General features: G+C 23.8%; 2 protein-coding genes across 2 annotated transcripts; one reads left to right on the top strand and one right to left on the bottom strand.

Annotated features, from left to right (window-relative positions):
- Positions 1-333: 333 nt before the first annotated feature.
- Positions 334-2,295, bottom strand: LOC134832223 (cuticle protein 7-like). The gene is made up of 3 exons (XM_063846193.1): positions 2,193-2,295; positions 1,879-1,986; positions 334-1,000 (listed from the first exon to the last, which is right to left on the bottom strand). The coding sequence occupies exons 1-3, from the start codon at positions 2,202-2,204 to the stop codon at positions 593-595; spliced, it is 528 nt and encodes a 175-aa protein (XP_063702263.1). The 5' UTR covers positions 2,205-2,295; the 3' UTR covers positions 334-592.
- Positions 2,296-19,192: 16,897 nt separating this feature from the next.
- LOC134829062 (cuticle protein 19) lies at positions 19,193-22,300 on the top strand. Its single transcript, XM_063842054.1, has 3 exons — positions 19,193-19,294; positions 20,390-20,753; positions 22,200-22,300. The coding sequence occupies exons 1-3, from the start codon at positions 19,193-19,195 to the stop codon at positions 22,298-22,300; spliced, it is 567 nt and encodes a 188-aa protein (XP_063698124.1).
- The last annotated feature ends 1,701 nt before the right edge of the window (positions 22,301-24,001 follow it).

The raw sequence follows: 24,001 nt of genomic DNA, 5'->3' as shown, positions 1-24,001 counted from the left end.
TTGAATAAAAAAAATCTTAATTAATTCTTAAACAAAAAAAAAAAAATAAATTAAAAAAAAGAAAAATTAATTTTTAAAAATTTTTTAATAAAGCTTTCAATGATGTAAATTCCATGAGAAAAATTAAATAGTATTAATCTAATTTTACCATAATTTTTCAATTATTTTAATTTAAAAAATTATTTTATAAAAAATTTTAATAAATCTCTGAATGATGAAAATTCTTTAAGAAAAAATTAAATTTAAATTAATGAAAAATAAAACAATTTTTTTAATTTGTTCCGATTTTTTCGTAATTTATTTAATTCATTTTAATATATAAACGATTTTTAATTTACACGCTTTTTACTATAAAAAATATCTGCTGACAATTTCTTCCATCGAAGACTTTTAGAGATAAATACACATACAATAAATAGAATAAATAGAAGCGGGAGATGGCAGTGTGGCACAAATATTTACAATTCATGATGCTCGAGGGGTTGAAGGGGTTACAGATGAAAGACATTTGAGTAAAAATGAGAGAATTAATACTGAGAAGTCGTCAAACGATGATCGAAGTCAGCTTTTCACTTAAATTTTCGCGTTTTTTTTAGTATTTGTAGGCATAAGCGTGATGTTCCAATGGAGCATAGGCGGCATAGGGGGCAGCATAGGCAAGAGGAGCCTTGGCATAGTTGCCGTGGTATTCGGCGCTGTAGACAGCTGGAGCAACGACAGTTTTGTGAACGACGGGAGCTGGGGCGGCATAAACGACGGGAGCAGCAACGTGTTTCACGACGGGAGCAACAGCATGGACAGTGGGGGCGGATTTCGAGACAACAGCTTGGAAGCCATTGTGATCGTCGGCGGTGTAGTCAACGGTGCGGACTGAACCGTCAGGCTCAACCAAGCTGTATTGTCCCTTGACAACATCACCATCACGGACTTCGTGTTGTGATTTTACATCACCGGTGTGCGAATCGTGAACGCCATAGTTGAAGGCGTATTTGGGGTGACTCTGTGAGAAAAAAAAAGAAAATTACGTTTAAGAAAAAAGTTGACACGACAAAAAATTAAAATGATGTAAGAGAGGCGTGACACGAGCTAATCATCTTTTAATCGGCAGTAATAACCGTAATTTGCGTTTTTCTTTCCTACTTGGGTGAATGTCTTTAAACTGTATCGCAATAAGAATAAATTCTAGTCGATCAAGGGCAATGCTTTTATTGATTATTATTACAATGAATGGCAAATTGTAATTATTGGCTAATAGAATAGAAGCATTACAGCTGCTTAATTAATGAATCACTCTCTTTATACGGGTATTAATCGCGTCGTCGTCGTCGTAGGTAGTCGCGGAATAATTAATGACTTCTGAACTTTATTCTCAGATTTTTTCCCACACTTTTAATGTTTTTTATTTTAAATTTAATTTTTTTTTTTTAAATTTGATTTTTTTTATTAAATTTTTAAATTAAAATATTTTTTATTGAATTATTTTTTTCAAATCAATCATTTTTTTATAATTTTTTAAATTTATTTTTTTTTAATAAATTAAAATATTTTTAATTTAATTTTTTATAAAATTTATTTTTTAAATTAATCATTTTTTTGTATTTGTAAAAAAAATTATATTTATTTTTTTTTTATTTATTTTAAATTATTTTTTTGATACTTTAATTTTTTTATTTAATTATTTTTATTGTATTTTTTTTAATTTAATTTATTTTTTTAATTAATTTTTTTAATCCGATTTTTTTTATTTTATTTAAAATTTTTGATATTTTTAACAAATTATTTTTTTTTTTATTTATTTCTTTGAATTTAATTTTTTTCTAATTTTTTTTTAAATAATTATTTTTTTTTTAATTTTAGAAAAATTCAAATTTTACTCACGTAATAGTCTCCATGGTAGTCTCCGTGGTATGGGGCAGCAACGTAAGTTGGAGCCAAAGGCAAGACACCTGCTGAGGCGACGGCGAAGAGAGCCAATGCAACAATGGTCTGCAGAAAAAATATTTTTTTTTATTTTAATTTAATTTTTCACTTTTTAATATTTTTTTTAATAAAATTTAATTTTAAATTAATTAAAATCAATTTTTAAAATTATTTTATTTTTAATTTAATTTTAATTTATTGATTTTAATTAAATTTAAAATAATTTTTTCAATTTTTTATTTTTTTTATTTTAATAAAAAATTTCAACTCACTTTAGTGAACATTTTGAAATAAATTATTTTTTTTTTTCGTTAAATCGAAATAAAAATTCGTAAAATTAAAATTGACTGGGGTAGATATCACTCCACTTCAATTGCTAAACTTTAAATGATAACTATTCCAATTCGCAGGAGCTCTTTTATACAAAACTACGCCCGATTTTCCGACCATACCGCATCGAAACAGGTAAAGACAAAAAAAACGACGACGACAAACATGTTGATTTCTATTATTCCTGTACCTGATCCGAGTACCGTGCTGTACTTGTGCTGCATTGTCTTGTTTGTTGTGTCAGATCGGTTAACTTTACAACATACACACTCGCAATTCACTCGCGAGTCTGCTAAAATAAAGCGGGTAAAAAAAAATCGAGCTTGAATGGATTGTTGTGTGATATACTTACTCACTAACTTTGGATTTAAGTTACATGTGTTTAATAATAAATATTAATTTTACTATTATTTTATTTAATATTAAAGTAAATGTAATTTATGCAGTTCAGTGATCAGATTTTTATGAATGAAAAATTTTAATTATTTTTTTTATTCTGGAATTTTCGAGAATTATTTATTTTTTTTTTTTATTAAATTTTAAAGGAAATTATTTTTTAATTTAAAAAATAATATTTTTTGAGTAATTTCAGACAATTTTAGATTATTACGTCAGCAAATGTCAAAGTGTTCAGAATTTAACAATGAAATAAAGAGGCCTGAAGATATAAAGAAGTCGACATTAAATACATGACTCACGATCCATTTTAAATATACTTATTACATATCTAGAAGATAAAACTTAAATTAAATCGATATTTTATTAGTTGTAAGATACAATTTATTTAAATTAAGTTTTCATAAGAATATTCAACTTTTTAGCAAAAACTGATAAAATTTTAATTTTTTTATTATTTCGAGTCATTAGAGATTTTTACAAAATTAAAAAAATTAAAGAAATTATTTATTAAAAATTAATTAATAAAATTAATAAAAATTAAATAATTAATAATTAAATAATTATTTAAATAAAAAAAAATATAAAAATTTAATTAAAATGAAAAAATTTCAATAATTATATGAAATTTTTATTCAAATTCAAGAAAAAATTTAATTAATAAAAATATGAATTATTTAAAAAATTTCTGATTAAAATTTTAAATTAAATAAATAAAAAAATAAAATTAATTAAAAAATAATTAAATTTAAAATAATAATTATTATGAATTTAAATAAAAAGATATTATTAAAAAAAATTCTTTTACATTTTTGTGAAATTCTCAAGAAATTCTTTAAATAGAAAAAAATATATTCTGCATTGATTTTTTTAATTTCTCAATTAAAATGCTTGGAATTTAATCAGTTTTTTTATATGAAAAAACATTAAATTCTTTACATAGCGAACTTTATTTCCGCATAAGGTGAATTAAAAATGTTGAAAAAGCCAAATCTTGTTACTTGATTGATTAATGACCCTCGTTTTCTTGTTCAAACAGGACAAAAATTTCAATAGTTCATTGAACACACGATTAAAATTTATTACCTGATAAGGAAAGGTTGAATTTTTTATGAAAGCTATTTTTCTTTTTAAAAGTTGTAATTTTACTATTGAATTTCCAATGAAAAAAATACAAAAAAAAAAATATTAAAATAATTTTTGTAGCTTTATAAATAAATTTTTAAAGAAATTTAAAAATAAAATAATTTAAAATAAATAATTAATAAAAATATTTTTTAAAATAATTATTTAATAAAAATATTAATTTTTTAAAATTTTATTTCATTTGTTTTAAATTATTTTTTTATAAAAAAAAAATTAAATAAAAAAATCTTTAAAATTAATTTATATATTAATATTTAATTAATTAAAAAATTAATAATTAATTTAAAAAAATAATTAAAATTAATTAAATAAATTTTTAAATTAATCCTAATAATTTTTTAAAAATTAATTTAAATGTTTTTAATTTTTTATTAATTTTAATAAAAAAAAAAATTCCTTAAAACTCAAATCCTGAAACCTACATCGAAAAGAATGCAACAACATAAAAAAATTATCTAAGCCAATTCATTACCGATTACTAAATAAATACAAAATAATAATAAAAACACATGCACCGCACACACCATAAAAATAAAAAGCAACCACGTAACCAGCGTGCAAGCATTTTTTCAATTGAAGGTCGTCCGAAGCAGCTCATACAAGCCAACATAAGTACAAGCGTATTATTTATAATGCGATGTACAACTCGTCAAAGCTTACGCACAACAGTAGCAACGAGCAAGAAACAAGCGAAGAATTTAATATTGTGTCACATTTTTGTCTTTTTTATTTTTCATTCATAATTTATGGATTTAATTCATTTTTATTTGTTTCTTTGAAAAATTTTCAATTAAATTACACGTGAACTGATAGAATCGGCGAGTTTGCTGCGAGCTGTTAACTGTTTCCAAAAGTAATTTTTTAAGATTAATTTTGTTTTGTTTTTGTTGTGAGCAATCAGCAAATTACAATCTAAATAATCGAATTTTAAAAACTATCAATTATTGGAGCGAATATGAACGATATTTGATATATCCTTATTAGTAAATGATACAATTTATGAGATAAAATGAGTTTGATCAAGATTTTAATGTAGGATTTTTAGATTTTTTTTATTCGTTTTAAAATATGAGAAAAATCGCTTTTATGGATTTAAATATATTTTGGCGCCAAATTTAATTTTAAAAAATATTTTTAATTTAATTTATTTTTTTTTATTAAATTTTTTTTAATTTTTTAAAAATTTATCAAAAATGTTTAAAATAAAATTCAAATAAACGAAAAAAAAATTTAAGATAAATTTAATTTTTAAATTTCAAATTAAATTAAATTAATTAAAATTTAATTCAAAAATTAATTAATTATTTTAAATAATATTTACTTCAAAATAAAAAAAAAAATAAAATAAAAATAATTAACTTTAAAATGAAATTAAATTAAATTGAAAAATAAATAAAATTAAGGATCTAATAATTTTAAAAAATTATTTTTTATATTTTTTTTTTTTTTAGAATAAAATTAATTAATCTTAATTAAAAGTTTATAATTTAAGATTTTAAAATTAAACTTAAAATTAAATTAAAATTTATTAACCGATTAATATAAAAATTATTTAATTAAAAATAAAATTTATTTTAAAAAAAATAAATAAATAAAAAAAATACCTTAAAAATTTGAATTTCGTTAAAGAAAAAATCTAAAAATTAAATTAAATTAAAAAAAAATAATTTTTATTAATATTTTAATAAAATTAAATTAATTAATATTTTTATTTAATTAATTATTCGATAAAAATTATAAAAATAAAAAATGTAACAAACGAAGCCCAAAAATTAAATTTTTAACGAAAAAATAAAATTTTTATCAAAAAGCGCTTTCATCAAAATTTTTTCTTTATCAAACTTGATCTCCTTAAATTCATACTTTACGACTGCTTACATATTACAATTACTTTTGTTGCAGTTGCTATTTCAAATTTGGTGCGATACCATTCAAAATTTATTATAATTTTCATAAATTTCATTTAAAATTGTTATTTTACTGACTTGAATTAACTTTTGCCGTTATTTCTATAATTTTCTTTAAACCATAATTTTCATGAAAACTAAATTTTTCAATAAAATTGAACTTATTGTCTTAACGTAGCAATTATCAAATGCCTCAGCACACGCAGCAACCTCCCCTTCTTTAATCCAAATTTAATAAAAATTCAGCCTGAATAAATTGAAAACTCACATAAAAAAAACCCAACAACCAACATTCGATTGAGCAATAAAATATTTATATTAAGTATTATTATTGAAAACACACAAATATGCATTTTATCACAAAACTGCAGCAACTGCAACAACAATACAATGCATTTATTTATATTTATGTTAGATTTTACGGTTAACTGATTTTAAGAATTTTTTGATAATAATGATTATTAACGCGTGAGTGAGAGACAATACGACATCGCCGCAGTCTTTGTTTGTGTCTCAAGATTAATTTTTGCAAAATTTGTCTTGAACATTTTTTTTTTAATTTCCAGACGGATCCAAAATTGCGTAGATTTCTATCAAATATGGTCTAGTTTGTTGAAATGACTAACTGACGGATATTAGATATGGACTTTCAATATCCCGTGTAGGCAAAAGGCGGATACGATCTAATTTGATCAATCATGACTTGTAACTTGCTGCTTGAACAAAAGGTTTGAAGGGGGTTTCTCATGGTAAACAATGATTTTGACACGATAAGCTTCTATTTTACTGCAAAAAAGAAAAAAAAATCAAAACAAGAATCAAAACGTTTAATTAACGAATTAAGAAAAAAAATTAAAATTATATAGAAAAAAAAAATTTTTTTTTCGTAAATTGAGTTAAATTCAGATAAAAATGTGTAATTACAATTTTTTCTATTTTTTTTTTAAATTTTTTTAAATAAAAAATGAAAAACCAAGACAATTCAAAACCGTTTACAAATATTTCATTAAAAGTAAAACATTTACAAGATTAGGTAATTTGGCGCATATTTCAGGCTAGCTGCTGGTATAGAAATTTAATAATAATAATGAATAAATTATATTTCTTGTTTCAGGACTTGCTATTATTCAATTTTTGTATTATTATTGGAATTGTTGATTTTAATTTTATTATGATTACATAAATTAGAGAATACTTTTTCTGCGCGATTTAATTATGCGCGTGCGTTTGTACATTAAAGGCCTAACGAGACATGCGGAGATAAAGAAATATTAGGTTTAATAATGAGAAAAAGAGATTAAATTACAATATAGTTTCACTTGATTGACCAAAAAAAATTTGTGAATAAAAGGCAGAACAAGAAAAGTCGTTTTAAATATTGGTCACACAATTTTTTTTTGCGCGTGGAAAGATATTTTTTGAATGAGAAAGAGATAAAAATTTTTCTTTAAGGTTTTTTTCCCGAAATTTGCTTTCAGGAAATATTTTAAACATCACTAAAATAATTTTTGAGACAAAAAAAAAATTAAAAAAATGTTTGATTTCTTTTTTCTGTATTTTTTTTATCAAATTAAAGAAGAATAAAAAAAAAGTTCTAAAAAAAGTTAAATTAATTGTTAAATTTTTTTTTTTAAATTTGAAATTCAAAAATAATTAAATTAATAATTTAAAAAAATAAATAATTAAAAATAATTAATTATTAAAACTTGAATTATTTTCCTAAAAATCTAAAAAAGAAATTATTTAATATAAAAAATAATTTTTTTTAGCTTAAAAAGTATTTAAAAATTAAAAAATAATAAATAATTTAATAATTAAAATTGAAAGATAATTTTCAAAATTAAAATAAAATTAATTATTTTTTGAATTTAAATGAAATTTATTTTTAATAAATTATTTTTTTTTAATTCAATTTATTTTTTTCAAATTAAGTTTTTTTTTAATTTAAAAATTAATTTGATTTTTTTTAAATTTTTTTATTTTTAATTTTCATACCTACTTAAAAAAATAAAATAAAAAATAAATATTTTTATATTTTATATTTAACAGAAAAAAATTAAAGTAATATTTATCATAAGAATTTTTTATAATTTTAACATAATGACAAATATTCTTAACTTACCTATACTTTGTCAATATCAGAATATTTTGACATAAAACCACCCACAAAAGTACTTAACATTTAAAGCGAGGACATCACGGAAAAACATTAATCTCCATCAGGTTAAATTCCATTCTCACAAAAAATCAAACGCAAGAACTACTTGTCCTCCTTACTCATTCTTTTGTGATAAATTGAATCAAACCAAAACATTACTCACTGCAAAATCCTTATTATTAAATAAATAAAAAAAATTATTTCTTGGCACATTAAGTTCAACGGTAATTAACATATCATTTTCTCAGCCTTTGATTCATTTTGCAACAAAACGCAGCAAAACACCACAAAAAAAATCTCGAGAGGTATTTTAATTTAAATAATAATAGTAGCAATTTTTTGTTGTAGCATGTACAAATCGCGTAACAACAAACAAACACCATTATTATATTATTTATAGAGTGTCGAGATTGAGAACAAACCAAACATACATGGAATTTTATGATTATTACGGACACAACATTTTAAGGGCAAGGACGTTCGAGATATTCGTACCACTTTATGTGGATAATTTTAATTAAAATTAGATCAATTTTTGTTAAGTATTTAGATGTAAATAATCTGTATGGTAAGAAAAAATATCGAATTACGTGTTTTAATTCTAAACAGATTAATCATCAAAGAACGCAACTTCCTGGTCTCCATTTCAAATTTTCTGCTACTGTTGTGGTCTAATCTATCAATTCTACATTTTGTTACGCTTTTATGGGATTTTGCGTTACGTTGAAAGGAATCATGTTCATTTACGATTTTTCAGCACATTAAATTCTACTTAAGCGAAAAGTTTTGTGCGACCTTGAGTCGTGATTCGTACGCGACGCGATGGGTGTGTAAGATATTCTAAAAAGAACGTAAAGCATAATGAGATCAGGTTCATGCCTTTTTTTTACTATTTTTGTTGTAGTTTTCTTTTTGTCCGATTAACAAGCTTGTAATAAAATTGTAAATAAAATAAAAAGTGAATGTAGCTCGGGAACGAGTTGATTGTGTTTAAGTAAGGAAAACTATCCGCCGTATGATAATCATGATTACTCATGCAAAAGGTTTCACGATGATGCCCAACTGGTTTGAGCAAAAACTCGTGTGAAGAAGAATCAAGAGATCCTTTTAGTAAGAATTTTCGTAAAACGTGATCAATATCTTCAAGAATCAATAATAAGAAAAAAAACTACTTTGTAATTATTGAAAGCGACTGAACCGGATCCTATTGAAAAATGTAGTCAATTATATGGAGATAGAATGAAATTGCTCTACTTCAATAAAATAAACGTTTAATGGGTCATAACTTGTCTGGCATGTTGCTGACGCGACACGACAAGGATGTGATTCAAAAGGCGGTTGCTTTTTTGTTGCATTTAACGACGTCATTGTTGCGGTATTTTAAGATAGAAAAAGAGGAATGAGAGTCATTAAAGACACTTAAAGAAGGATGGATTAATTGTGAATTATTTTTCATGACTTTACGTTTTTTTTTTTTCAAATTCTAAAACTAACTTCGATGCATCTTAATTTGACCAATTTCTTAAATTTTTCAATAGGAAAGTTTACGACCTCTTCTGTCAAATCATTGTACTCCGTCAGGAGGTTGCAAAGTAAGCCAAATGGGTTGTCAATGTGATATTTATGTTGTTGTCTAGTTGATCGTGTTTAGACTTAGTAGACTAAACTTTCAGTAAATGTTCAAAACAGAAAAAATTTGTTATACGTTAAAATAAATATGAAACTTCAACACTTAAAATCATTCATCTAAAGTCACTTTTTGATTTTAGAGAATTTTAAAATCGATTTTAGAAGCTTTTAAATTTACTCATTTGCTTTAAAATTTCTAATAATGATGATTAGAAGGAATTTCTTAAAGCATATGAGTAAATTTAAACCCTTCTAAAATCGATTTTAAAATTCTCTAAAATCAATTTTCAATATGTGAGTAGTTGAGCGTTCAAATTTCATATCTAGTTCAACGTATAACGAAAAATTTTCTGTTTTGAACATTTTAAGAACTTACCTCATTTTGCATCTCCATCCTATAGTTTCAGCCTTTTAAAGTTGTTCATAGAATCGTAAGCTTCTTCAGTAAACAACAAAATCTTAGCTTTCAATCTTTCATCTTAAGGAGCTCTTCAAATGTTCATTAAGCTTCAAAAGAAGATTTCAAAATTTTTTTAAGAAATAAGGAACTTATTTAGAACCTTTGGATGGATGAAGTTCGAACAAGAATCACATTGGCAAGTTGCTTCATCCTAATTCCCTTAAGCAACGGACAATTTATAGTTCGAAGCCTTTTATAGTCATTATATAACTTATAACAACTCATATTTAGCTTAATTTTATTACTTACCTACCATCTGAAACTGGCACATACATCGCCAACCAGCTGCCATTCTACTCTATAATTTACTTGTTTCTCCTCTATTTTTATGCATCGCATTTTATTGAAACATTTACATTATTACCCTCACACACTTTTGTGAGATCAACTGACAACAATGTAACTGTTAAAAGAACAGATCTAGATCACAAAATGATTGTTCTTGATCGCTATAATTATTAAATGCGAAATACTTTATTACTCAATAATAATCCGATACGTATTTCGAAAACAAAACAAAAAAAAATGGAAAATCTCGTACATGGTCACTTAATTGCTGCTACTGCAGCGCCTAAACATTTGAAAGTCTTCCTACATGAACAAAACTTGTGACCTTTCATAAACCTTTTTTACTATCGCAATCTAAAAACATGACAAGATCAAAATATTTTTAAAAAAATAAATCCGAGCCCTTTAAGTACTTTTTATTTAAAGGGCATGATTTTTAAAATAATTAAGTTGTACTTTAAATTTTTAGTTGAAACTAGTTTATATGCTGCAATGCACGACCTACATCAAAGTTTCAAAAAAAAAATTACAACAAAGATTAATTTGTTTGACCTTCATCTTGAAATTTTTGTTCAGTTATTATACAACAGTTACAAAGCACCGATTGACTGAATTAATTTCAGTTTGAAAGTAAAAGTGAAGGAGGTCATTCAACTCGATGTTGTGCAGTTATATTCAGCAATTGTGAGGTTTATTGCAGGATTTTTGGAGTATTGCTTATAGGTGAGTTTTTAAAATTTTCCATTTTAGTTATTCAAGACTTATTTAATTTAATGAAAAAAAAAAAATATTTAAATATTTTTGTTAATTTAAAATAAAAATTGGATAAGATTTTTTTAATTTTTTATATAAATGGATAAAAAATTTGTCAGAGAGCTCTAATTTATCATATTTATTCATTTTATAATTCAAAACTTCCAAAAATTTGAAACTGAAAAAAAATTTTTTCTTTGACATAGTTTTGTTTTAAAAACTAAATCAAGAGAAAAACTGTGTCAAAAACTATGTCAAAGCAATTTTTTTGTTAATTTATCATTTTTAATAAAAATCAAAACTGCCAAAAAATTGAAACTGAAAAAAAATTTTTTCTTTGACATAGTTTTGTTTTGAAAACTAAATCAAGAGCAAAACTAAATCAAAAACTGTTTCAAAAACTGTGTCAAAGCAATTTTTGTCAAATCTTGCTCCAAATGAATAAAAATTTGTCAGAGGGCTCTAATTTATCATTTTTAATCATTTTAGAACTCAAAACTGCCAAAAAATTGAAACTGAAAAAAAAATTTTTTCTTTGACAAAGTTTTGTTTTAAAAACTAAATCAAGAGAAAAAAAAAAAAACTATGTCAAAAACTGTGTCAAAGCAATTTTTGTCAAATCTTGCTCCAAATGGATAAAAATTTGTCAGAGGGCTCTAATTTATCATTTTTATGCATTTTATAACTCAAAACTGCCAAAAAATTGAAACTGAAAAAAAATTTTTTCTTTGACATAGTTTTATTTTGAAAACTAAATCAAGAGCAAAAAAACTATGTCAAAAACTGTGTCAAAGCAATTTTTGTCAAATCTTGCTCCAAATGGATAAAAATTTATCAGAGGGCTCTAATTTATCATTTTTAATCATTTTATAACTCAAAACTGCCAAAAAATTGAAACTGAAAAAAATTTTTTCTTTGACATAGTTTTCATTTTTTGAAAACTAAATCAAGAGAAAAACATAGTTTTGTTTTGAAAACTAAATCAAAATCAAAAAAACTGTGTCAAAAACTGTGTCAAAGCAATTTTTGTCAAATCTTGCTCCAAATGGATAAAAATTTGTCAGAGGGCTCTAATTTATCATTTTTAATCATTTTATAACTCAAAACTGCCAAAAAATTGAAACTGAAAAAAAATTTTTTTTTTGACTTTGCAAAAAAACATAGTTTTAAAAATTTTGAAAACTAAATCAAAAAAGAAACTGAAAAAAAACATAGTTTTGTTTTGTCAAAAAAACTGTGTCAAAAACTGTGTCAAAGCAATTTTTGTCAAATCTTGCTCCAAATGGATAAAAATTTGTCAGAGGGCTCTAATTTATCATTTTTAATCATTTTATAACTCAAAACTGCCAAAAAATTGAAACTGAAAAAAAATTTTTTCTTTGACATAGTTTTGTTTTGAAAACTAAATCAAAAAAAAAACTATGTCAAAAACTGTGTCAAAGCAATTTTTGTCAAATCTTGCTCCAAATGGATAAAAATTTGTCAGAGGGCTCTAATTTATCATTTTTAATCATTTTATTTTTTATATCTTGCTAACTCAAAACTGCCAAAAAATTGAAACTGAAAAAAAATTTTTTCTTTGACATAGTTTTGTTTTGAAAACTAAATCAAGAGCAAAAAAAATGTCAAAAACTGTGTCAAAAACTGTGTCAAAGCAATTTTTGTCAAATCTTGCTCCAAATGGATGTCAAAAACCAAAGCAAATTGAAAAAAAAATTTGTTTGCTCTAATTTATCATTTTTAATCATTTTTGAAAAAACTGACAAAACTAAATCAAGAGCAAAAAAACCAAAAAATTGAAACTGCCAAAAAATTGAAAAAAAAAATTTTTTCTTTGACATAGTTTTGTTTTAAAAACTAAATCAAGAGCAAAAAAACTATGTCAAAAACTGTGTCAAAGCAATTTTTGTCAAATCTTGCTCCAAATGGATAAAAATTTGTCAGAGGGCTCTAATTTATCATTTTTATGCATTTTATAACTCAAAACTGCCAAAAAATTGAAACTGAAAAAAATTTTTTTCTTTGACATAGTTTTATTTTGAAAACTAAATCAATAGAAAAACTATGTCAAAAACTGTGTCAAAAACTGTGTCAAAGCAATTTTTGTCAAATCTTGCTCCAAATGGATAAAAATTTGTAATCATTTTATAACTCAAAACTGCCAAAAAATTGAAACTGAAAAAAAATTTTTCCTTTGACATAGTTTTGTTTTAAAAACTAAATCAAGAGCAAAAAAAAACTGTGTCAAAAACTGTGTCAAAGCAATTTTTGTCAAATATTGCTCCAAATGGATAAAAATTTGTCAGAGGACTTTAATTTATCATTTTTAATCATATTATAACTCAAAACTGCCAAAAAATTGAAACTGAAAAAAAATTTTTTTTTTCATTAACCAAAAATTCACAACCTGTCAAATTACGCGCCAAATAAAATAAACAAATGCACGAAAACTGCATATTGTCAGAAATGTAGGCTAATTCGCACGTTTTTACTCTAATTTTTCGAGATTGCATTTTTAAGTGCGGTAAATATTTACAAGCAAGATACATATCTCAACTTTTTTTGATTATCTAATAATAATCGGCTACATATTTTAACCCTTGCTACTGTTATTGTTGTTTTTATTATTAAGAGTGTTTGTTATTTAACCTACTGCCTCATATGTTTTGCGTTTAAAAAACTCAACCGAGTGTGAAATAAGAGATTTTTCCCTTTTTCAATTGTTTTTATCTCTCAAAAATTCACGTTAAACTATTTATTTATATTAAAAATGTTTATTTTTTTAGCAGATATCATCAAAAACTATTCGAAAGACATAACATATTTATTTAACATAACTTGGAAAAGTAAATTTATTGACGCTGGTCTGCATTGTTCGTTCGTTATTAAGATCGCCATAAAGATTCGTTTCACTCTTTACAACAAAGTATGTTCGAATTTTAACAAAAATTAATCAATAAACGAAATTTATGAGATTTTTTTTTCATTTTAGTGAAGGACGTGGTCAATGCTTGATGTTAATCGCTCGAGTTTTGGAAAACAATGCTCAGGTATGACTCAAAATGATCTTTTCTCGCGTCTTAAAAAGGGAACTAAAACTAAATTTATTGCGCGAATTTTTCTTTTGTGCACAATAAATGGCCAAAAATTTGCACAAAATGTTTTTCATGGTCGAACATCAATTGTCGTCATGCATCATCAAAGCTTGTAATTCTCCAGATTCATAAATTTTATTATGTGCCGCCCATCACGATATTAATTCATTAAATTCAGTTTAACTGCTTGATGGGCATTGACACGAGATTTAAAAAAATCAAAATCATTTTGCGGAAAATTTAACCCACATTTAATTTGAGGAACTTGATTAAAATTTTAGATGAACTTACAATGTAACCAAGCATCTCAATTACTAATAGATTCACTAATAGAAATAATCGTATTGACATTTGACAAAAGAGAAAATGTTGCAATGTGACACAAATTATTGTTTGTTTGTTTAAATTAACAAGCAAATTTAATAATAACGATGTCGACGACGACGACAACCTTTACGATGTTGGTCGGATCGTCAATGAGACAATAACAATACCTTATAATGATGATGAAGAAAATTTACAAATTATTTCTGTGTTATTACATCGGAAGTTAATTGCCCTGATCCAATGGTTGTAACCACCGCCGTCGTAGTTGTCAAAAGAGGATATTTGCTTGAGTCGGCTGTCGTTCAAAATAAAAAAAAGGTAATAAAAAGTGAAGCAATTGCCGCTATGTGCGTGTGATCTGCGGTTGATTTATTGAGCAATGTTTTTTTTATGCAAATTTGAAGCATGAATTTCCTCAAAAAATTTGTGCGAAAAAAAATTTATTTTGAACTTGAAAAAATATTAAAGCGGAAAGTTTTTTTTTGTTGTTGAAAGATTCTGCTTGAAAGAACATTTAAAGCTGATGCATTGAGTTCCCTGAATCTTATGAAAAATTTGTTAATTAATTTTTAATTAGTTTTATTAGAGCAAGGTTGATTTCTTGCGAGAATATCGGATTTTGCATACTTAAAAAGTAACATGATATTCTGTCATGTAAAATGTTAAAATGCATTTTGACAAAAAAAATATTGCTCTTTTCAGGGTCTGTCTGTTTAAGGTAAGGATTAAATTTGTTCGTAAAAACAAAAAAGGATAGTAAAGCCAAATATATTAAGGATAATATTTTTTTTTAAAGAAAAATTTATAATCTTTGAATGTAAGATTGTTTTTGATATTTTTATAATTGGAATTCTTTCAACATGAAGCAAGATACTTAATGAAACAAATGTCGTCGAAAAAGTAAATCTACACAATACAAGATTTAAAAGAGTTCTGAGACTAACAATCGATTCTATACTACTCGACTTCGTCTTTTAAAAAATGTTTGCTCTCATAAGTGTTTTGAGTTAAAGAAAAGTTACAGTTCTATTTGCTCAAAAGAATATTGTAAGATAAATTATTGATTGAAAATTCAAATGTCATCAAATTTTTTGTTTGCTGTCGATGATTACTTCCATATTCTTGTTGACTTCCCATTATTGCTTGGCATCCATCTGTTTGAATGCATTTCGTTTATATTGAAATTTTTGGATCATAGTATGCCTATGAGCTATGCTATAAGGCTATGCCTATAAGTTTGTTCATAAAAAAGGATATTTTCGTCTTAATTGTTCCATGGCATATAAACTAAACAACCAGTTTCTCAACAGTTTCAGCATCTGTTTTCATCGAATTCAAAATAATTTCTCATTTTGGACGTTTTTACATCTGATATTGAACAATAATCGCCCTCGTCTGAAAAAAGACTTTAAACAACTTTTTTTCTCTGAAACTTATTTAGATAATAAAAACCATATCTGAATATGTTGCTTCAATAATTTTTGGGTATCGAGCTTCAAAACTACTAAAAATACAATTAACGGTTAATTAAAAAAAATTAAATGAAAAATTTCTTACCTGATAACAAAAAGCGCTCACATCCTTCTTCTCCTTATCCAACGCAAGTCTTTTGAATTATGAGTCAACTTGATGCAAACAACGTGAATATTTACGATCATTTCGTGATTAAAATTAATCTCATTTCCATGCACTTTAAAAGTGTTACAAATAAAAGAAACAACTTCAGTCCACAAAGATATGTTATAAATAAATAATTTCGCGCATATTGTATATGAATTATGATTAACTTACCTCTGTGTGGAAAAAAACAACAAAATTCTTTCGTCACCATCATCTCCAACTTCAAGCTGTCAGTCACAAACTCTCGTGTCTACTCATGTAAATTCCAACAATGGCTCATTTTTTTTTTTGGTTAACAACAACTGCAGTTCTCGTATTTTATATTAAACAATAATTGTACGTTGGCATCATATACATTTGTAATAATATTATTATGTTGTTTGTGCGAACTTTATTAATTGAGCTGTTGTTGTATGCGAAGAAATATCGTGTAATTACGAGAAAATTACATCAGCTCTTTTTTTTTAATAAAACACCTTTGGACTTGCATATCTCTGTCAAAAAATCTTCTGAAGCACCTTTTTGAGACAAATTAACGCCTTGTGCATAAAAAATAAATTAATTAAGCAGCAAAGTGGGCGCCGCCACAAATTCTACTGTACTTTTTTGTATCAATTACGAAAAACATCGAATTGAAATAAATGGCGAACATGAACAAATAATATTATCATTAACCTTGATCAAGGCCTGATGAAAATTTTCAAACAATGTCTGTCGTACATTTTTATTCAATTTTTCTTATTATAAAAATTCACGTTTTTGGCTTTTTTCAGTGTTGTTTGTAACTTTTGTTGTTTTATTTATTTATTTTTTATTCAACAATTTTATTAACAAATGTACTTTTTGGGCGGGTATTGTTCATGTCTCTCTCATTCATTAATCCAAAATAAATCTAAGTCAAGACAAAGAACGAATGAGACATATTCAAAGCAACTCGTCAAAGGTGCCAATTTAGTTAAGACAGATCGCTAACGAGACGGAAGTTGCTGAAATTTACTAACTGACCGGATGTTTAATAAAATGTCGGGTCTCTAAGTGATTGTTGTTCTATTGATTCTGTGCTGTGATGGGAATGTTTTATGAGAGCAAAAAGGCGTTATTTGTCACGATCGAAAGTCATTTCGAATGGCAATTTTTCGTGTCATTTTTGGCATAATTGAAGGTCAACGAATTAATTGCGAATTTCAACAAGTTTTTAAAAATAATTGAAAAAATTATTTTTTTTTTCGCTTATTTTTTTGTTTTGAAGATTAATGATTTTTCTGTTATTTTTGGATTTTTTAACTTTAATTAATTAATAGTTTTTTACGTTTATTAGACAATTTTTTATTTTTTGTGAATTTTAGTCGAATTAAGGTAAAATTGTGAAAAATTGTTTACGTTTGAAAAGGTATAAAAAAATTTATGAAGTAAAAGGAAATATTTATTTTTTTTCAAGCATATAAAATAAATTAGTTCAAAAAATTAAAAAAAAAATAAAATAAAATATTTAAAAAAAATTAAATAAAAAATTTAAAAAAAAATAAATAAAAAATTAAAAAAAAAAAATAAATAAAAAATTTAAAAAAATTAAAAAAAAATAAATAAAAAATTAAAAAAAAAAATTAAATAAAAAATTAAAAAAAAATTAAATAAAAAATTAAAAAAAATAAATAAAAAATTTAAAAAAAAATTAAATAAAAAATTTAAAAAAAATTAAATAAAAAAAAATTAAAAAAATAAAAAAAAAAATGAAAAAATAACTTTTAAAAAAATAAATTTATAATTTTAAAAAAAATTTAAAAAAATGTAAAAAAATTAAAAAAAAATATAAAAAAATCTCGATTAATTTTAAAAAATTTTGTAAAAAATTAATAAAAAAATGAAAGTTTCGAATTAAGGCGATTTTAGATCTAGATCAGATTTTCATTCAAAATTTCGATAAAATATTTAAAAAATGAACGATTTTTAAGGATCATGAGCAGTTACGATCCTCAAAAATGTCTCATTTTCATTCAAAATCTTCAATTTTATTACCAAAGAATGAAACTTTGAATGAAAAATCTGATCTTGATCTCTTCGTAACCCAAAACTTTTGTCCCAAAATCCCACATTAATTCCTCAACTGTCGTCGTCGTCGCCAATGTTTCGGGGTCAATATCAACAATTTGCCATAAATTCGTTTCACGACAAAAACCACGAAAAATCTGTGTTTCTTCGGCATGTCGTTTTACAAAAACAAGCGAAATAAATAACGTAATTTGATTTCTGTGTGAACTTTTTTCGTTCGTTTACGATGCCTTTTAATTAACGATCATAAGCCACATTGTTTTGGTTAGATTATTTTTTTCATCATTAATTTTTTTTTTCGTTTCTTTTAGAACAAAGACCTTGAGTTGCCTCTAAAATTTAGTGGTTTGAACTATTTGTCACAGAATTTTATGTCGCAAAAAAATTTGAAAAATTAATTTTTTTTATTGCAGGTCAACATCCGATGAAATAAATCATTTTTTAGGACTTTCGGAAGTTCTTCCGTTATTTTGAGAATTTTTAATGAAAAATTCAACCTGAACAAAAATTAAAAAAAAAAAAATCGATGAAGCAATTTTTTGTTAAGTAGCATGTAACGACTTGCAGTTGTTCATGATTGTCAATTTTATGCAAACACACAGAAAATTGATTCAGGATTATTTGGATTTCTTCATTTAATGTGCAGAAGAAGAAGAAGAGATCGTGCACTCGCGAATTGAGCAACCGCGTTACCGTTTAACTGCTCTACTTTTTTTTTGCTCGATGCTGCTGGCATTACGTGAGAGACATCTTCATCGGAACTGCTTAGAATGAACTCTTGAAGCAATCGATTATTGATCAAGTCTCAGCTGAAAAAAAATTAAAAAAAAAATTTGTCGTACAAAAATCCAAACAATGCAACGTTTCGTACCTCTCGCCATGTAGAAAAAATAAACAAAACGTATGCCGTTCAGCAATTCATCCGAGAGCAACAGCAACCAACGAAGATATTTGAAAATAGTTTTTTTTTCATATAAAAGGCGCAACAATTTCGGTCAAAGTGGCAGTATTGTACGATTGTTTGAACAATAAACTTGAAAAAAAAAAGTTTTTTTTTGTGATATTATTAGTGAAAAAAATAAATTTAATAAAAAAAAATATTTAATTAAGAAAAATGGTTAAGAAAGTGTGTGCGATGTTATTATTGGCGCTCGCCATGTTCGGAAGTGCTCTCGCGAAACCAGGATACGCAGGACATGGATATGTGGATTATTATGTGAGTGAAAATTTTGAAGACAAAAAATAAATTTAAAAAAAAAATGAAAAAAAATGTGAATTTATTGAAAGGGAAGGGAAAATGAAAGAGAAAAAAAATATTAAAAATAAAATAAAAAAAAATATAAAATAAAAATAAATTCCGAAAAACACAAGGCGTCTCCATTGCAAATTTAGAAAAAATTAAGGAACGAAACTTAATTTTAAAACTAAAAAAAATAATTAATTTAAAATTAAACTTGAAGAAATAAAAGGTTTCTAAAGAAAAAAAAATAAATTATTCAAATTTTGTGAAATTATTTTTTTTATTAAATTTTAAAATCAATAAATTAATTATAAATATTTTTCAAAAATTCTTAAAAATTACATTTTCATACAAATTATAAAAGTATTATAGTTTTTAACGATGTAAAATAATTTTCGTCACTAATTTATTTTTAAAAGTTTTTATTTTAATTAATTTTGAACAAAAAGAAAACCTTTTGATCCTTAAAAATTTTTAAAAATAGAAATTTTCGAGGAATTTTTACTTGAAATAATTTTTAGAAAAAAATATTTAAATTTTACTCCTTGATGAAATAATTTAAAATTGTTTTTTATACCTTAAAAAACAATAAATTAAAAATACTTTAAAAATAAAAAAAAATGGAAAAAATTAAAATTCTAAATAAAAATAATTTAATTTTATAATAATAATTTAAATAAAATAAAATTAATTAAATAAAATAATAAATTTTTAATATTTTTATTTATTTAATAAAAAAATAATTAATAAAAATAATTTAATTGTATATAAATTTAGATAAAATTAAATTAATAATTTTATTTAATTTAATAAATTAAATAAAAATAATTAAATAAAAAAATAATAAAAAATTAATTAAATAATTAAAAAATTAATTAAAATTTAATTTAATTTAAATTTATATTTTTATTATATTAAAATAAAAATTATTTAAATTAATAAATAATTTTAAATTTTATTTAATTTTCTAATTTTAAAATATTTTTTTTTTATTTAATTTAAATTAATTTTTATTTATTAAATTTATTAATTAAAAAATTACCTTTAAACATTTTTTTTTCTCATTTTCAGGATCATCCAAAATACGCCTTCAAATACGGCGTCGCTGATCACTCCACAGGCGACATCAAATCCCAACACGAAGAACGCGACGGCGACGTTGTCAAAGGTCAATATTCTCTCGTCGAAGCTGACGGCTCCATCCGTACTGTCGATTATACCGCCGACCCGATCAACGGATTCAACGCCGTTGTCTCGAAATCCGCGCCAACTGTTCATGCTGTCGCTCCCGTCGTGAAACACGTTCCCGTTGTGAAGCACGTGGCTCCCGTTGTTCCTGTCGTGAAACACGTCGCTCCTGTCGCTCACGTGCCCGTGTACAAATCCGCTCCCATCGTCAAACACTACGTCGATCCCTATGTCCATCATGCGCCAGGTGAGTCTCCGATCGATCGATGATCTAATTCTTCTTTCGAGAGAGGAAATAAAATAAATATTTCGCGCCAACGGCTGAATTCCATCGATGCATCGAAAAATGCACCTACAATCGAATTGCATAACAACTCCGCTTCGTTTGTGAATTAATAACAACTTTGCTGAAAAAAAAAACAAGATTTGATGCTCCGTTTAACGTCTCTGTTTGTTTTTTTTTTCGCTTGTCTGTGACTCGGTAATGTTATTATTATATCATTTATTGTCCGATTCAATTCCATTCAACAAGACTTCTTCTGCTAAAGTGACATAATTATTATTACATGTGAGTGCAATTGTGTACCAAGTTCAATTTATTGCCGTGCATTTCAATGCATCATTTAGCTTTTGTTTGTTTTTCAAATGAATTGGACAGCTGCTCGTTGGACAATCTTTTATGAAATGTTTGATTTATTGGCATTGTTTGGTATTTTTTCATTAAAATATGTGAGAAATATTACGAAAATTTAACAAGAATTCAGTTTTGAAGGAATTTCTTGAAAAAAATTAATAAAATTTTTTGTCCATTTTAAAATTGAATAATTTTTAAATATTTTTTTTTCAAAAAATTTTTAAATATTTTTTTCGATTTTTTTATTTCAAAATTTTTTTATTTTTAAATATATTTTTAAAAAATTAAAATTTTTAAAGATTTTAAAAATATTAAATTTTTTATAAGTTTTTTGTTTGAAATTATTTTCTTATAAATTTTAAAATTATTTTATTTTTTTTTAATTCAACTTTAAATATTTTGTAAAATTTTTTTAATTTTTGATCATAAAATTTTTTATATGGTAAAAAAATTATTTTTCAATAAAAATTCCCTTAAAATTTAACTTGATAATTTAAAGTAATTTAAAAATTTATTATTTTAAGAATAAAAAAAATTCAAAATTGCTCAAAAATTACAAATTTTGAATAAAATTTGCTAAATAACTTAAAAAAAAAATTATTTAAAAAAATTAATTTTGATCCAACGTGGAGTAAAATTCAATAAAAAGTTAGTCTTAAAATTTATTTCCTGAAAAACTTTTTTTTAAATCAAAGCAAAAAAAAAAATTAAAAATAAATAATAATTAATTAGGTACATTAAAAAAAATTAAATTATTTAAACTAAAATTTATAAAAATTTAAATTTAAATAAAATATTTATTTTGATTAAAAAATATTAAAATTATTTTTAAATTAAATTTCTCTAAGCTTCTTTAAATTTTATAAAAAAATGAAAAATATTTAATTATTTTTTAAGATGAATTAAATTTTTTAATAAAAACTCATAAATATTTTAAATTTTAATTAAAATTTTCTTAATAATTAAATTTAGTAAATTAAAAAAATTTTAAATTTAAAAAAAAAGTAATTTTAATTAAAACTAAAATTCTCAAAAATAATTAATTTATTATTTTTTCAGTTCATGTTGCCAAGACATCCCATTACACTCAACAATACCACCCAACAGGTCACTTCTCTGACTATGGCCATTACGATGGAGGACATTACGATTATTACTAAACGAAAATATTTTTTATCACCTCTCGTCTCAACACACAAAACGTACGGTAAACGATGATTTAATTAATTTTTATCGAGAAAAACGAAAATTATTGCAAAGTATTTAATTTTACGTTAAATTTTTTGAGATTAAGATATTTTTATTTAAGAGATGCAAAGAAAAATACAACAACAACAAAAATGACAAAGTTAATTAATAATTTAATAAAAATAAAAATTTTATTTACAAAATTACACATTTTTCATACTTTTTAATACTCACCTGATCTCATCTCTTTGCTTGTATTTTTTTTGTTTAATTTGAAAAAAAAAATTAAGTCGGTCATCTGTAATTTATTTTCACGCTCTGTTTTGATATTTATTTCGATTTTTTATTGTTTTAATAATTTTTTTATTTCTTAACACTTTTCTTTTCTTTTTTAAAAAAAAATTACTCTTCAATTATCGCCTCTTTTGTCTAAAATCTTTAATTTTTTTTCCTTTATTGATTTTAATTGTTATTAAATTTTTATTAAATAATTATTAAAAAAAAAAATCGCGTGATCATAAAAAAAATATAATTTTAATTAATAAATCATGAATTATGTAAAAAAAAATAATAAATAAATAATAAAAAAAATAAATTCTGAATCCCTTGATTTTTTGCATAAAATTAAAAAAAAAATAATCGTGTGTAAAATTTTTACAACATAATTATGTAATTCACCCTTTGTCATTAAAATTGTACGAACGAGGTACGAACGAAAAAAAAATATATCTCATTATATTACAATAGAAATGACCTTTAAAGAGATCTGTGCAACCTGATATTTCGTGTTATAAAACAAATGAAAATTAAAAAGGAACACACAGCAGCAGCAGCAGCAAGATTCAATGCTTTTCGGTGTCTATTTCAAAATATTCTGAAAAATTACAGTTGCATGTGCACTAAGTAGTAGCCGTTCGTCGCGAACACGAAAAATAATTAAATTCACATTGTTTTTGTGTTTAAAGTTCCAAGTAGCAGTTGAGATGTCGTGCCGTTGTGTGTTTGAAGTTCATGTCGCGCTGTTTATTTTGTTTATTTATGTTTTTTTCAGGTTTTTTTGTTTGAATGAATGAGCATGAAGTTGTGAATGGATCGGAGAAGGGTGATAGTACAGTAAGGAATGGATTTACGTGAATTTTTTTTTTATAAAAAAAAATTTTTTTTTACTTATTCTCAAATTATTGATGAATAATTTAATTTTTATTAAATAAATTAATTTTATTTTATTTTTAAATTTTATAAAATTTTTTGAAATTTAAAAAATTTTTAATAAATTGATCGAAATTCGATTTAAATTTTAATTACATAAATATTAAAAATTTTCTATTTTTTTCATAATTTTCTTCAAAAATCTTTTTAAAAGTCTCTTGTCTCAAAATAATAAAAAATGTATAAAAAAAATTAATTTAAAATTACAAAAATTAAATCAAGTCAAGATTGTTTAAAATTAAAAAAAAAAATAATAAAAATTTGCTCAATTTATTTTTTTTTAAAAACTTGAATTTTTATATAAAAATAAAATTTAAAAAAATTAAATGAAATAAAAAATTAATTTAATTCAAAAATATTTAAAAAAAATTATATAAAAATAAAATAATTTCAGAAATAAAATATCTTTAAAAAATATAAATAAAATAAATAAAATTACAAAAATTAACGCAAATCAAATTTTA

Source organism: Culicoides brevitarsis, chromosome 2, assembly GCF_036172545.1.
Source record: "Culicoides brevitarsis isolate CSIRO-B50_1 chromosome 2, AGI_CSIRO_Cbre_v1, whole genome shotgun sequence".
In the NCBI taxonomy this organism is placed as follows: Eukaryota; Metazoa; Arthropoda; class Insecta; order Diptera; family Ceratopogonidae; genus Culicoides; species Culicoides brevitarsis.
This window is presented reverse-complemented; position numbering and strand designations above follow the sequence as displayed.

What these genes read in the sequence shown, in the direction of transcription:
- LOC134829062 (XM_063842054.1), top strand. Translation starts at nt 19,193, where the DNA reads ATGGTTAAGAAAGTGTGTGCGATGTTATTATTGGCGCTCGCCATGTTC. An exon ending in ATGGATATGTGGATTATTAT is followed by an intron (nt 19,295 to 20,389) that starts GTGAGTGAAAAT and finishes TCTCATTTTCAG; the next exon opens with GATCATCCAAAATACGCCTT. An exon ending in CTATGTCCATCATGCGCCAG is followed by an intron (nt 20,754 to 22,199) that starts GTGAGTCTCCGA and finishes TTATTTTTTCAG; the next exon opens with TTCATGTTGCCAAGACATCC.
- LOC134832223 (XM_063846193.1), bottom strand. An exon ending in ACTACCATGGAGACTATTAC is followed by an intron (nt 1,001 to 1,878) that starts GTGAGTAAAATT and finishes TTTTTCTCACAG; the next exon opens with AGTCACCCCAAATACGCCTT.